This window comes from Podarcis filfolensis (assembly GCF_964270895.1).
Source record: "Podarcis filfolensis genome assembly, chromosome: 3".
Classification (NCBI taxonomy): Eukaryota; Metazoa; Chordata; class Lepidosauria; order Squamata; family Lacertidae; genus Podarcis; species Podarcis filfolensis.
The window spans coordinates 12,495,226-12,511,055 of record NC_139606.1 but is presented as its reverse complement, the minus strand read 5'-3'; the positions used below and the strand labels follow the sequence as shown (position 1 = coordinate 12,511,055).

At 45.0% G+C, this 15,830-nt stretch overlaps 1 protein-coding gene across 2 annotated transcripts in view; it reads right to left on the bottom strand.

The window, feature by feature from the left end:
* The window catches only part of PLCB1 (phospholipase C beta 1), a 466,407-nt gene extending 451,098 nt beyond the window's left edge, over nucleotides 1–15,309 (bottom strand). For both annotated transcript variants that reach the window (XM_083606830.1, XM_083606829.1), the window contains exon 1: nucleotides 14,832–15,309. In XM_083606830.1, the coding sequence (XP_083462956.1) occupies nucleotides 14,832–14,930 (99 nt within the window). In that variant the 5' untranslated portion in view covers nucleotides 14,931–15,309. The remainder of the gene's footprint in view (nucleotides 1–14,831) is intronic.
* Nucleotides 15,310–15,830: the final 521 nt, after the last annotated feature.

The following is a 15,830-nucleotide window of genomic DNA, read 5'->3' as shown; positions in this document are numbered from 1 at the left end:
GGCAAACTTGGCCCTCCAGATGTTTTGGGACTACAACTCCCATCATCCCTAGCTAACACGACCAGTGGTCAGGGATGTAGAATTGTAGTCTCAAAACATCTGGAGGGCTGAGTTTGCCTATGCCTGTCATATAGGATGCTAATAATAGGAGCTCTGCTGGTAAAAGAGATGATGCAAAACTATCACAGACCTAATATAGTTTACATTGCAACTGAAAACAAGCTTCCCTTTCTTCCCTTTAAATGCACTGCATTGCCGAGCTTATTGTAGGTATTTTGAGTAGAGGCAGGTTTATTTAAGGCTGTCAGGCATTTGAGGAGTATAGAAACCCTTTTCTGCCACACTAGCATCTTTTAAAAGGAGATGAAAGTGTTTCATCTTTCCCTTAACCCTGATGTAACGAGGTGACTCCCTACTGTAGTGGCTCAGTAGCAACTGAAATGCACTCCACACCTGGCAAGAGGCACTTTTATCCATTCTGACTTCACTTTTTCAAGCTTTAAGCTCTGGCTCTGAGAACAGATTCTGAGGCGGGCACTGGCATCAATACTATTGGCACGTCTGCCAATTTTCTGACCAGCACAAAGTCACAGTCGCTTGCATAAAACACCGTGCTTGATCAGTTCATGCAGCATTTCAGTTTGTGTCAATCAAAATTTTAAAGAAGCAAGGGCTACGTCAGAACTTTAAATTACAACAAAATAGCAGGATGGGCCCATTTTATACAGTTGGGGTGAGGGATCAGAATGTATTCAACTGGCCCAAACCAGGAATCCTTGGTGTTAAAGTTTAAAATGTTCCCTTCTTGCCTCTGCCTCAAACTTCTGCAAAAGCCTCTTCTGAACTACAGGGAGCAAACCTTCTGTTACTGTTCAACTTTCCAATTAACTTTGACTTCTTTGCCGGGCCTGGGCCTCCAACCAAAGAACGATGCACGGAACAGCCCAACAGTAACCTCTTTCTATCCAAGGTTTTGTTTTGTTTTTTACATTCTGCCCAGCATACTCCTTCAGAAGGGCACTTAAGAAAAAGATGTATCTGGGATGAAATACACTTTGTTCTACAAGATTTGCACTACATGCTAATTTCACAGCACCAATGGTAGCATTTACTTCTCGATTTTACCTCCATGGAAACCTTACTAGACATCAGTGTTAGAAACTCAAGACATACCTAGGCGCCAAATGGCTCCTTAAACCAAGTTTACAGTTTAAGGAAATGGAATGTCTAGTTGCCATTTGGGGGCAAGATGGTTCTGAAGTCTTATTTTTCAAACGATCGATTGATTGTGATTGATTATCAGTTAAACATGTGGCCAATTGAGATGACAACCTTAAGCTAAGCTAAGAACTTTGAGAACTTAAGGAAGAAAAGTCACTTTATCCAGGGACAGTCCATGAATGGTAGTGTAACTGGGGCCTGCCAAGAAGGGATCCTTGCAGCCCCATGGTGCCATTGGCCAGTTCCCTACCTCTGACCTCAGCACAGCTTACAGGCAAAAGGTCCCAGGTTCGGTTTTTGACATCTCCATATTTTTTACAACTAATTCATTCATTTTTCCTGTTAACTCTGTCACCATCTTTGCATTTTCGTCAATTTTCATTCCCATCCTATCCAGTTTTTGGTCCGTAGTCCTAGCATTTTCATTCATCTCTTTCTTCATTTCTAAGATGTCTCTTTTCAATCCCAAAATTAATTCTTTCATATCCATATTTATATCTGAATCAACAGTTGAGTTTCTTCTGGACTTCCGGGTTGGTGCCATTGTTTAATGGCGGATTCCCTCCGAGCTCCGGAGGGAATCGGCTCCGTAGCGTCTGGGTCTGGCCGCTGCGGCGAAGCGGAGACCCTTAAAATCACAGGCGCGGATGCCTGTGAACACAGAGACTCGGCGGGCACCATTTGCGCCCCCCCAATCCGCGACGGAGCCTTTTTAAAGGCTTCGGAACGGAGGCAGGGTGGGGCGTGGTGCTGAGAGTACTCCCTCGCCTACGGAGTGAAGCCGCAAGCCATTGACAGAGAGCGCCAACTTCTTCCAAGACCGATTGGACTCTAAAATATAAACCCGTGAGTAATACGGAGATTGGAATCTTAAAAATTTTTAATTTTGGATTTGGAACGAGCGGGAAGGGGCTAAAAAGGAAGTCCATCCCCCCCTCTTTGTAAACAATTTAAAGCAAAGGACTGGGCAGCTAAGGTCGAGAGAATTTGTTTCTTGTTTCTTTTTAATGAAAGATCCTGACTTCACGGTTTTGACACTATAAGAAGATTTACTGGAGGATAAAAAGAATTTTGGGAGCTGAAATTTCACACCCCCCCCGAGACCCGGGAACGTCCTATGAGAAAGCCTGTTGTATTGAGGATTTTGACAGCTGTCAAGTGAGCTGTCAGCTGGAAAAAGAGAACATTGTTTCTGCTTTTTTTGCTGGTTTATTTGGTACAACTTGTTGAAAATAAGGAGGGCTGATACAAAATAACTGGACTTTTGGTTTTGAGCCGAAAGGAACATTAAGGAACTAAAATCCCCCTAGAGGGGTAATAGGGACACTACACCACAAAAATGGCTGGAGTATGTAAAATCCAAGCAGAATTGGACAGAGCACTCGTTCTCTTGGGAAATTTGCAAGATGAATACAATGCTTTGTCTACAGAGGTATCATTACTACACTGGACAGTAAACAACAGTTTTGAGCCTGATAAGGACTTGAAACAGGAAGCCTATTCAACTGAACAAATAAATGAAACTGAAAGTGTAGATATGATGGAGCAATATGTTGTTTTTGAAGAAAATGAAGGAGGAGCAGGAGATTTGCAGGAGTCAAAGGAGAGTTACAATATGAGGCCTGACGTGATGATAAAAAAGGACAATCAAAATTGGATGTGGAAAGCCTGGTCTGAATGGGACTTTGGAAAATGGAGAGATCCCCTTTGGAGGAGATCTGAAGACCTGAGGACTACAAATTTGTTGAAGGTGAAAGCTGGAGCTTTGGGGACATATGGATCTGAAAGAAATTTGAAACAAGAGTTGGAGTACCCCATAGGCTTTGTTTTTAGGTATGGAGGACTGGCTGGAAGCAACATGGAGTCTGTTGGGCCGGAGCCCCTCCGAGACATGGGGCTTAACATCAAGGACTATCAAAGAGACCGGCAGAAAGGAACTGAGAGAGATATAAGGGCCTCGGACGTGAGATCTCCAGGCTAAATAAATAACATAAAGACTGATGGATATTGGTTGGGGACTGGAACCGGGAGAAGGGTGGGTGGAGGTTGGGAATCCAAAGGGTACATAAGGATAATTTGCTTTTTATATTTTGTTAGTGGTAAGGAAATTGGGTAAATCGTGGAAGGGAAATTTTGGTCGACTTTAGGAAAAAGGCTTAAGAATAATTAATGAGGTATAAGTTGAAGTGTGATTTTAATAAGGTAAAATTGGTTTTTTCTTTTTAAATTAATTGAAAATAAGGCTGTTAGAAATAAATTGAGGAAATGGAAAAAAGAAGTAAAGTAAAACAATAGTATGTTAGAACAAATGTTTAAGTTAAGGTAAAGAAATAAGTTAAGGACTTGCTGAACTGACAATTTAAATTGGAATACAAGAAGGGGAGGTGTGAGGAGGTCTGAGAAATAAGGTTAAGAATAATAAGTATCAGAAATTTTATGTGGTTTTTTCTATTTTTTTTCTTCTTTGTTTAGTTTTGAATATTATGTATTTTTGTGTTTTGTTTTTTTTTCTCTGTTTTGTTTTGTGTATTTTTTGTTTTTGTTTGTTGTGTGTTTCTTGAAAATGCCAATAAATATTTAATAAAAAAAAACAAAACAAAAAAAAAACAGTTGAGTTTCTTCTGCTAGGATTGGTAACAGAACTTGATGTCACTGTATTTGCAGATTTCTTATTTATATTGGACGTATCAAACCTAGCTTTTTAAGTTCAGTGATTGTTTTAGCAAATTAAATTGATAAACCAATTATATGGTTCAGTTTCACCTCTTACTATCCTAGTGGTAATAATCTAGCAATCACACACCTAATCAAATTACCTTTTACCCTTAGATATCTAAGGAGTGTTTAAGATTTTAACCACTGAAAAGGCAATGACCTAGCATCTTCAGTGGAAGGGGTAGCAGGGCTGGAAAAATCTCAGAGCAACACTGATAGTGAGAGTAGAATTGGGCTGGATGGATCAACGCTCCAATTAATCTGGAGGGACCATGGCTCAGCAGTCAGGCACACGCAGAAGGTCTCAAGTTCAGACCCTTGGCTTCTTGGGCCTGCAAGACAGCTGTTCCGCCAGGCCTTTGGTCAGGGCCCTGTCTGACCTGTTGTTCCTTTTACACAACCCGGCATATAAGTGGCCTCTCTAACTCTTCTCACCGGCTCATACAAAAAGCTGAGTCTGGTGAGGACTTAAGGTTCCCAACCCCTATAGTTATACAGTGGTACCTCAGGTTAAGAACTTAATTCGTTCTGGAGGTCCGTTCTTAACTTGAGGTACCACTTTAGCTAATGGGGCCTCCTGCTGCTGCTGCGCCACTGGAGCACAATTTCTGTTCTCATCCTGAAGCAAAGTTCTTAACGCGAGGTACTATTTCTGGGTTAGCAGAGTCTGTCACCTGAAGCGTCCGTAACCTGAAGCGTCTGTAACCTGAGGTACCACTGTAGTTATAATTTGCAGGTAACCATCTGATCTTATTTTGATTTTAATCCGATTTTAAGCTGTATTTCAGTCGATTGCTGATTTTTATGTCTTAATGTATTATATATTTTGATGTTGGCCACCCTGAGCCCGGTTCTGGCTGGGGAGGGCGGGATATAAACACAAAATAATTATTATTATTATTATTATTATTATTATTATTATTATTATTATTATTCTCAAATGCAGAATTTTAGGGAGCAGGTGCTGAGAAGGACCTTTGCCCAAAACTTTAGCAAGCTGCTGCTTCTGCTGCTAACTAGAGTGGACAATACATTGGGTTAGAGATGAATCAGTGGTTCAGCTCAGCATATAGCAGCTGTATAGGTTCATAAGAAAAGCAAGTCATATTCGAGATATTCAGATCCCTTGAAACTGAAAATTTAACACATGTTCTTTCTGCACAGCACTGCTATTCATGGCGGTATTTAATTCCGAACAGGCAAGTTGCACTCTGAGCTACATCGCCTTTTCATGCCATTTTCAGGAAACCGGCAAGGAACATTTCTCATGTCACATAATGGCTTTTTGTGTCGCCTTCTCTCCACCAGAACGGTGCTGTAATAATATGTGGGAGACTGTGCCCTCTTGTTAACAGATGGAGCGAGCAGCTAGCTACATACAACCAGCTCCTATGCACTGCAACTTCAGCTCTTTTCCCTGGTGGGACACAGCTCCACATGGAGACGGGAAGAGAGTGAAAGCAACTCTGGCTGTGGAGGAAAAGCACAGGGGCATCTTTAAGTTGTTGTTGTTGTTTAGTCGTTTAGTCGTGTCTGACTCTTTGTGACCCCATGGACCAGAGCACGCCAGGCACTCCTGTCTTCCACTGCCTCCCGCAGTTTGGTCAAACTCATGCTGGTAGCTTCGAGAACACTATCCAACCATCTCGTCCTCTGTCGTCCCCTTCTCCTTGTGACCTCCATCTTTCCCAACATCAGGGTCTTTTCCAGGGAGTCTTCTCTTCTCATGAGGTGGCCAAAGTATTGGAGCCTCAGCTTCACGAACTGTCCTTCCAGTGAGCACTCAGGGCTGTTTCCTTCAGAATGGATAGGTTTGATCTTCTTGCAGTCCATGGAACTCTCAAGAGTCTCCTCCAACACCATAATTCAAAAGCATCAATTCTTTGGCGATCAGCCTTCTTTATGGTCCAGCTCTCACTTCCATACATCACTACTGGGAAAACCATAGCTTTTACTATACGGACCTTTGTTGGCAAGGTGATGTCTCTGCTTTTTAAGATGCTGTCTAGGTTTGTCATTGCTTTAAGGGGAGGCTAAACCCCATCAGGGCACGACTTTGCAGCAGAAGTCTAGGGCCTCACTCTGCAGAATGAGCAGGAGGTCCCCCAAAAACAGCAGGGCCAGCTTACCACATTGCAAAAGTAAGCATAGGAGCCAACTCCTAAGGGCTGAGGTCCCTTCGCCAACCCATAAAATATTTTAGGGGGTCGCCCCCCCCAAGTTGATTAAAATTGCCATTCAAATGGTGTGTGTGCTCCATGTCTTGTGGTCAATTGTACAAGGCAGTGGTTACCTGGGCTCCCCAGTACTGTATTGAAGTGAACTAACACATGTTATCATCTAAAGGAAGGGGGAGCTATTTTAAGAAAACTAAGGGGCAAGTGGGGCTCGTCAACCAGGGAAGGTAGCCCATCTAGGAGAAGGAAGACTCTGCGCCTAAACTTCTGCTGCCTTGAAGGATATCTTGGACTACTGCATTGAGCTCTACATGGGGCTACCTTTGAAGGTGACCCGGAAACTGCTATTAATCCAGAATGCGGCAGCTAGACTGATGACTGGGAATGGCCGCCAGGACCATATAACACCTGTCCTGAGAGATCAGCATTGGCTCCCAGTACATTTCTGAGCACAATTCAAAGTGTTGGTGCTGACCTTTAAAGCCCTAAATGGCCTCAGTCCTGTATACCTGAAGGAGCATCTCCACCCCCATTGTTCAGCCCGGACACTGAGATCCAGCGCCGAGGGCCTTCTGGCGATTCCCTCATTGTGAGAAGTGAGGTTACAGGCAACCAGACATAGGGCCTTCTCGGTAGTGGCGCCCACCTTGTGGAATACCCTCCCATCAGATGTCAAGGAAATAAGCAGCTATCCTATTTTTAAAAGACATCTGAAGGCAGCCCTGTTTAGGGAAGTTTTTAATATTTAATGCTGTCTTGTTTTTAATACTTGATTGGGAGCTGCCCAGAGTGGCTGGGGAAACTCAGCCAGATGTGCAGGGTATAAATAATAAATTATTATTATAAATTATCATTATTATTATTATCTTTAGGAGAAGAAAAAGCTAAGGAGGGTACCAAGGTATGGAAAGCCGGTGAGCAGTGACCAGCGTCAGCTCTCTAAAATCTCAGGTAGAGGATTTGTCCAGACCTGCTGTTTGCAAAGCCTTTTGAACTGAGCCTTGGACCTTTGGCATACAAGGGGGCTGCACTGTAAATGCAGGGTAGAAACAAGATAAGATTAAAAAAAAACATGCATGCTACAACTGAGCTATGGCTTTCCTACAGCCAACTAGGTGCAGAGGATTCTATAACAGGCACATCTGAAATTGATCGTAGGACCCACTCCCTCCCCCTCACTCTCAGGATCTACCAAGATCAGCCAAGTGCAAAATCCTTTTTGCCCTTTGGATGGGATCAGGCCCTGAGGAGGCATCAGCAAGGCTACAATACTATCCCACTTACTCCCGTGAACTTTGTGGGAATTGTTTCTAAGTAAACAGTGTTACTAAACAATGCATAAAATTGTGCTGCAAACACGGCTTATCACTCGGTAGGGCGATGAGGGCTTTGAGCGCATTAGCAGTGGCTTATTCAAGCACAGCAATTAGTCACTTTATATTTATTCAGCTGGGATTTGTGCTTGCACTATTAAGAATAAACTTTAAAGTAGCTTTTTTCCCTTTTTTTTAAAAAAAAGTTATTGCTGCGTCCTGCACTAACAAAAGCAGGGGTCAGCAACATTTTGCAGCCATGGGCCAGTCCACCATCCCTCAGACCATGTGGTGGGCTGGACTATATTTTGGAAAAAAATATGAATGAATTCCTATGTTATCTCCCGCTTGGACTACTGCCATGCGCTCTACGTGGGGCTACCTTTGAAGGTGACCCGGAAACTGCAACTAATCCAGAATGCGGCAGCTAGACTGGTGACTGGGAGCGGCCGCCGAGACCATATAACACCGGTCTTGAAAGACCTACATTGGCTCCCAGTACGTTTCCGAGCACAATTCAAAGTGTTGGTGCTGACCTTTAAAGCCCTAAACGGCCTCGGTCCAGTATATCTGAAGGAGCGTCTCCTCCCCCATCGTTCTGCCCGGACACTGAGGTCCAGCTCCGAGGGCCTTCTGTCGGTTCCCTCACTGCGAGAGGCCAAGTTACAGGGAACCAGGCAGAGGGCCTTCTCGGTAGTGGCGCCCGCCCTGTGGAACGCCCTCCCATCAGATGTCAAAGCGATAAACAACTACCTGACATTCAGAAGACATCTGAAGGCAGCCCTGTTCAGGGAAGTTTTTAATATGTGACATTTTAGTGTATTTTTCATCTTTGTTGGAAGCCGCCCAGAGTGGCTGGGGAAACCCAGCCAGATGGGCGGGGTACAAATAATAAATAATAATAATAATTATTATTATTATTATTATTATTATTATTATTATTATTATTATTACTACTATGCCCCACAAATAACCCAGAGATGCATTTTAAATAAAAGCACACATTCTACTCATGTAAAAACACGCTGATTCCCGGACCATTCACAGGCTGGATTGAGAAGGCGATTGGGCCGCATCCGGCCCCCGGGACTTAGGTTGCCTACCCATGAACTAAAGCTTCCAAAGACAGCCTCATGTAAAGGGCATTTAGCCTTTCCCAATAGCAAAGGTTCTCCAAAGGTGCTATAAAGGGATTACATCCCAAAACGTTGTCTCATTTCAGTTTTGCATCTTACCTGGGCGGCTTAGGAGTAGTTAAAGGTTACATTTTTTGCCAGCTGAGCTCACAACTTTCCCAGAACCTGCCCATTAATCAGATGGGATTATCCCTCACGCATTCCTATTCTGCTTTGGAAGCACTTAAGCTGCAGTGTCACGGCAAGGATACTTTCCATCCTGCTTTGGTGTACCTGCTTCTGCTGTTCATCAACTTGAAATCTGAAGGCTGGATCAACAGTCAGATGTAGAGGGGTGGGGAAAGAGGGGCAGGCGTACACTGGGGGGTGGCAGAGATTGGCATGAAGGATCCTATACAGTGTTTTATCTGCATTGGACTTTAATACAACTTCTGACTGAACGGACATCAGAATCCAGACATGTCTCACATCTGGATTACAACAGATCCAGTGGGCCCAATTTGATGTAGCTCCCAAAAGATTTTCCACATCCCAGGATATGCACTCCTGAATGTTATAGACTCAGATATATAAGCCAGGTGCCAAATGGCTCCTTAAACCAAGGTTGCAGTCGCTAAAAGGGAATGTCTAGTTGCCGTTTTCTAAACCACTGAGCCACTTGGGCTTGCTGATCAGAAGGTCGGCAGTTCGAATCCCCATGACAGGGTGAGCTCTGTCCCAGCTTCTGCCAACCTAGCAGTTCGAAAGCACGCCAGTGCAAGTAGATAAATAGGTACCGCTCCAGCGGGAAGGTAAACAGCGTTTCCATGCACTCTGGTTTCCGTCACGGTGTTCCGTTGTGCCAGAAGCGGTTTAGTCATGCTGGCCACATGACCCGGAAAGCTGTCTGTGGACAAACGCCAGCTCCCTCGGCCTGAAAGCGAGGTGAGCGCTGCAACTCCAGTCGCTTTTGACTGGACTTAACCATCCAGGGGTCCTTTACCTTTACCTTTAAGGCAGCTCTAAAGTCTTATTTTTCAAATGATGGACTGAATGTAATAGATGCTCAGTTAAACATTTGGTTAGTTCAGATGACAACCTTGAGCTAGGTTAAGAACTTAAGGGGGGGAGGACTTAAGCGGCAGCTGAGAGGTAGTTAAAGTAGTTAAGGGCGGGAAATTACTGGATCCAGGGACTGTCCACATATATATTGGCCTATTCTGACCTATTCTTCTTAATGGTGACTGCTCCTGCTCAGGCTGCACAGAGAAAGCATTTTGGTTTCTGAAATTCATTTTGATTGTGCAGATAAAATATAACAAGATAGAATTCTACAGGATGTGCTGCTAGTGTGTGAAAACAGTCAAGATCCAATGAACCCCAGGCATGCACCTCCAGGTGGTGGAGATGTCAGGTGCCAGGATGACACTCGGACATCTTTACTTGGGCTGCCCAATAATTATTAAATTATTATTATTGGTCGCAAGTGGCCAACAGCCAGGTGCAAAATGCGCCCAGCACCTGGCTAATTTCAAACGCTGCAAACACAACACCAATATGTTGTCTCTTGGTACTAAGGGCCAGACTAGGAAAGCCAGAGAGATCTGCAATTGAATCTTCCAGTGTATTTTATTTGGGTTGAAGTTGCAGAATAGTGGGATTTAAACTTTGCATACAAACCACTCTATTAGGTGTTGCTATTAGAGCACTTCCAAGAAAGAGTTTACAGTGGTACCTCAGGTTACATACGCTTCAGGTTACATATGCTTCAGGTTACAGACTCCGCTAACCCAGAAATAGTGCTTCAGGTTAAGAACTTTGCTTCAGGATGAGAACAGAAATCATGCTCCGGCGGTGCGGCAGCAGTGGGAGGCCCCATTAACTAAAGTGGTGCTTCAGGTTAAGAACAGTTTCAGGTTAAGAACGGACCTCCGGAACGAATTAAGTACTTAACCCGAGGTACCTCTGTATTGTGGACTTAGTGACTGCTCGTGCCTGCAAGTTTTGCCTGTTGTCACCTGCATCCCAATGCCACCTTGTATTATTTTCCCATTTGATCCAGATTCCATGGAAAAGTTCAAATAAAAACTCAGAAACAGTAAATCCAGATTAAAGGGAGGGAGGGGGAAATGGGACAGCATTTTTATGAGAAAGACAATAAAGAAACCCAAAAAAAACCCAAGCATCACCGAGTTCACAGCAACCTGCTGTGTGAAAGCACCCTCAGCCACATAGGGCAAAAATAGGACAAGATTTGTTTCCACTGTTTCCACAGTTCATAGTAGCTACAGGATATTGAATGGGAGTGGAGGAGAGAGAGAAAGGAATTAAACTGTCCCCACCTGTCCCCCATAGCCTCTTTAGGAACAGACATCAGATCTGATCACAGAACTGTCACATCTAGTTGGCCTTAAGATTAGAACGAGAGACACGCTGCATACACTGGTTGGTTTTATTTATTTGTGACCTTAGGGCTAACTGTGGTTCTAGTTCCCAGGACCAGTTCTATACAAAGCTCTTTAACTTTCAGAGAGGTCAGAGTTTGTTCATTGCTGTTCGAAGCATAGCAACACTTCCAGGACTTGACATAAACACACAGCTTTTACACCGCTTGATGTTGATGCCAAGAGCATAGACAGAACGAGAGGAGGTAATTTCAGGCATGGTCTTTTAAACCCTCTTTTCAAAGAACACGTCGTCTGTGACCTGCCTGACATATCTGAAGCCAGCACTGATGGAACAGCTGCCTGCAAGCATTTTGAAAACTTGGCCACAGAAGACGCTGATCTAACTTTACCCGCAAGTGCTCCCGCAGTTTGTCGCAGCTGCTATTAGTGACACAAATTACTTAGGACATCGTTGCACATATAGAAAAGGAGGTCAGTGACCACTGGTCTGTTTAGCCCAATATCGCTACGCTGACTGGCAACAGCTTCCCAAGTTTTCAGATATTCCCCCCTTGCAGTGTCAGGGAATGGACAAGGCAGATGCTCTACCACTGAACTGCAGCCGTTCTCCAAATCAGTTGGTATAACCAAGGGCACCTTCACTATTTGGGGTTGGACTAGATGACCTGCGGGGTTCCTTCCAACTCTACAATTGTTTGATTTAATGAGAGGTGCCTGCCTTGTAATCCTGTTCTTTGCCTCCCTTTGGTATCCAATGCATGAGCACTGGTTTTTCCTTAGTGAAGGAACTGCAGAAATGTCTTTGATCCTGACTTCTACCAAAACATGCCTTCATTGCACCATATTGCCAGTTTTTAACCAATGCGCTGCATTTGCTCCTCTGACTCTATACACCGAAAAGCCAACATGTGTTCAGAAATGCTTGGGGCCTCATTTTGTCTCTGCTGCCTTCCAGATGTTTAGGACAACTCCCATCATCCTTGACCATGCTGGCTGGGGATGATGAGAGCTGGAAGTCCAACAACATCAGGAGGCTGCTGCAGACCAGAAGAGAAATTCTTGTAATTAAATCCATCAAGACCTTGCTGGGCAACTTAAAACCAACAATCTTATCCCCTTTAAAGCAACATTTCAATAGCAGCCGAGTTAATTGTACCGCAACCCAATTATACGCTAGATGGGCACTGACATGCATTCCTTCCTCACTAGGAGGAAGAGAATTGCTCTTAAACATCTTCCTCATGAAAAGTTGTGTCTTCTGAACCCATAAAGTGGATTATAAATGCACTGTTTCACAGGTCACCAGCAATTCTGCTCAGAATCCAGATCTTGCAGCGTTTCTGATAAGCTGTCCTCAGCCAGTTGCATGTTTGGGCATCTAAGCATTTAATTTTTAAGGCTTATTGAAATGCCAGCTCTCCCTCAATTCAGTTTGCTACACTTAAATACCAGTTAGGGTCACAAACAAGTCCCGTATCCTCCCCAGTTGAAAGGGCTTATCAGTGCTAAAGCCCCAACGGAAACACTTTTTATCTTAAGCTGTTTAACCACTGCCTGTGCCTGACTGCTCCATTAGACTATATGTAGACATCAAGACCAGAGATATGGAAATAAAGCACGATTGGAACTGCCACTCTTCATTTAAAAAAACAAACTTCAGCTTCACAGCATCTTTCCTTCTATATGAGAAAGAATATTTTTGCTATTCCTGCATCCAGCAAAACCCACTCCAACTAGTGTCCACTGTAATAGGAAATGAGAAACAAAAATAACATAGCCTGTTAACTTAAGCAACGCAACCAGCTTAAATTCAGGTAGAAGTGGAAAGAACTTTTCTTTCTTTTTCTGCTTTAGGATCTCCACTTACAAATCCAAATTCTGAAGCTGTAGCACAGGGGAAATCCAAGTTCAAGAGAGAGCACAGCGAGGAATAAACCAAGCCAGCTTCTCTATAAAGCAATGCACAGAGAAGTCTTGTTAGCAATTATGTTAGCAAATTAGTTTTCCAGGTTTCATGTTTTTATTTTTTGATGGCCAAGCACTCAGTGATGTGAGCCCCCACCTGCCGTGATACAGTCTAGGTGCAGGTGGAATACCTGTGAGAACAAGACCACAGTGTACTCTTGCTTGTTCCTATGCCTATCAAAACAAGGGTCACGCCAGAAGGGGGAAGAGGTGTCACTTTGTAAATAACTGCTTGTTACTTGAGCCAGTGATGCTCTCACCACATGCATCAATTTCTACCCTTGACACTAACAAAGCCAGAAGGTAAGGTGCAAAAACACCATGCCCCATAACAAAACAACTTCACTTTATAACCTTTGCTGTAAAAGGCAAATTGTGGAATGCAACGGTAATAAAGAGGCAAAAATAAACTAGATTCTAAATACGTAGAACTGTAGTGTCAAACCTATTACCACCTTCTCTCTATGCCTCCTATGTCCTCAGTTATCTGTTTTAGAGTGCAAGCTTTCTGGGCAACGGAGGTCTTCCTACTTTTGCCTATGGAAATCTGTAACACTCAATTTACCAATGTCACTGTATGCACCCATAATAAGTAGTTATATGACAGCAAAAACTATGAGGACCTGAGAAACTGGGTGAAGACTAGCTTACGGAGAGGTTTCTGCATCTAAACAAGGCACTAAAGAGTGCAAAAATCAATTTTTAAGGAAAAGATCAAGTAGCAAACTTTCTTTAAAAAAAATCCAGTTCCAAGTTCCACTTAGAAACATGGCAGGGGGATGGACCAGACACTACAATTCTATTATTATTTTTCCCTTCAAAAACTCTCTCTGTGTGTGTATGCACACTAGGCTATGCACATACCCACAAAAGCTGTGCCCGTTTCTTCTCAACACAAGCACCAAACTGCTTGTCTAAATCCACATCAATGCATTTGAGTTGCTTGTTGCCAAGGGTAACTCGTTGGGAACCAATGCTCTTCCAATGTTTCATCACATAAAAATCAGACCAGCTCCACCTTCCTGCTTCTCTCCCAACTTTAAGGCTGGCAGCACCTGCACTCGCCCATCCCACCCACTCGCAGGACCCTGCATTTGTCAGGGTGCTTCACAACCCATGCGACAGCATTTTGGCTTCTTCATCTCCATGCCATCCATTCATCCTTTTGGAAAAAGAAATGGCATAACCTAATCCCAACTCTGCCTCCACCACTCCACTTTATAGAGATTTCTGCTTTTTCCCAGAAGCACCAGCAATGGACAATACATAGCGAGAACTGCCAGATCCCCAGTCAAGCCCACTGGTACACATTCCATTCATGCCCACCTCCCTTGCCTGTCTCCCAAGAGTAAGTCTTTCCCAGCCCTATGCACCTTTGGCTGGACTGGCTCACACTTGGAATCGTCGGCATGCAAAGCACTGAATCGTAGAAACATAGATTTGTAGAGTTGGAAGGGACGGCGTGTGTCCTCTGTTCCAACCCGTTGGCGTGCAAGGAGCATGCACAACATGGGGCTCGAACCCACGACGCTGAGAGCAAGCGTCTCCTGCTCTACCGACCGAGCTACCCCAGCATGTACTCTGCTCCGGAACTAGGGCCACTTAGGAAACCCCTGCGTGCCCAGAAGCAGCTGAAATTTGACCCGATCCCCGATTCTGCGTCTCAGCAGAGCCCATCTCAGACACGTGTTTGTGTGTGACCCAGCCACCGAGCCCGATGAGCACCACGCGCCCTCGGCGAGGCACCATCCCGCACATGTGGCGAGCCCCCCGGCCGATGCGCTCTGGCCGTTGCGTAATTACGCGTGGCGTTTCCCCCTTCCATCCCGGCACCCTCCATCCATCAAGGTGAGCGGGGAGAGGGAGCAAGGAAGGTCGGGCAAAGGGCGGCCGAGGCGGCGCGCTCCGCAAACTTACATCGTCCCACTTGACGAAGACGGTGCCTTTCTTGAGGCTGGCCGAGACGCGGACCGGCTGCAGTTGGAGAGCGTGCACCCCTGGCTGTGCCCCGGCCATTGGCAGCAGCACATCGAGGCTTCCCAGCGGAGGAAAATGGGAGAGAGAGAGGGCAGGCAGGCAGGCAGGCGGAGGAGGAGGAGGAGATGGCAGCCGGGAAAAGCCAGAGCCTGCCGGGATCGCTTGCCTTGCCGGTGGTGAGGAGGAGGAGAGCAGCAGCAGCGCTGCAAAACGCTGCTCGCCAAAGGCAGGGCGAGCCGCACGCGTGCCTACAGCAACGAGCCACCCATTCCGCGGCACATCCTATATAGCGAGCGAGAGACGGAGAGTGGCGCGCGCGCATACACACACACTCCCCCCACACACTGGCTCTTCCCGCTGCTCATGCAAATGCTGCTGCCGCCCTCTCCTTCATTTCCCGGCTGACTCGTCCCCCAACTTTTCTCCGCGCTCAGGGAGCCTGCGGGAAAAGGAGGCAGGAGGGCAGCGCCATCTGCTGGCCCTCGGCGCTGCCTCAGCTAAGGGCGAGCAACCTCTCCGCACCGCTTTATTATTATTTGTTGAATTTATTGAATACCGCCCTATAGCCGGAGGTCTCAGGGCGGTTCACAGAATAAAACCAACATATAAGACTACAATATAGATAACCAAAGTAAAAACAACAACCCAATAACCCCAAACCACATTTTAAAAGGGCATAGGGAATTAAGATTGCTGGAAGAAATATCCACAACCTCAGATATGCAGATGACACAACCTTGATGGCAGAAAGCGAGGAGGAATTAAAGAACCTTTTAAGGAGGGTGAAAGAGGAGAGCGCAAAATATGGTCTGAAGCTCAACATCAAAAAAACGAAGATCATGGCCACTGGGCCCATCACCTCCTGGCAAGTAGAAGGGGAAGAAATGGAGGCAGTGAGTGATTTTTCTTGGGCTCCATGATCACTGCAGATGGTGACAG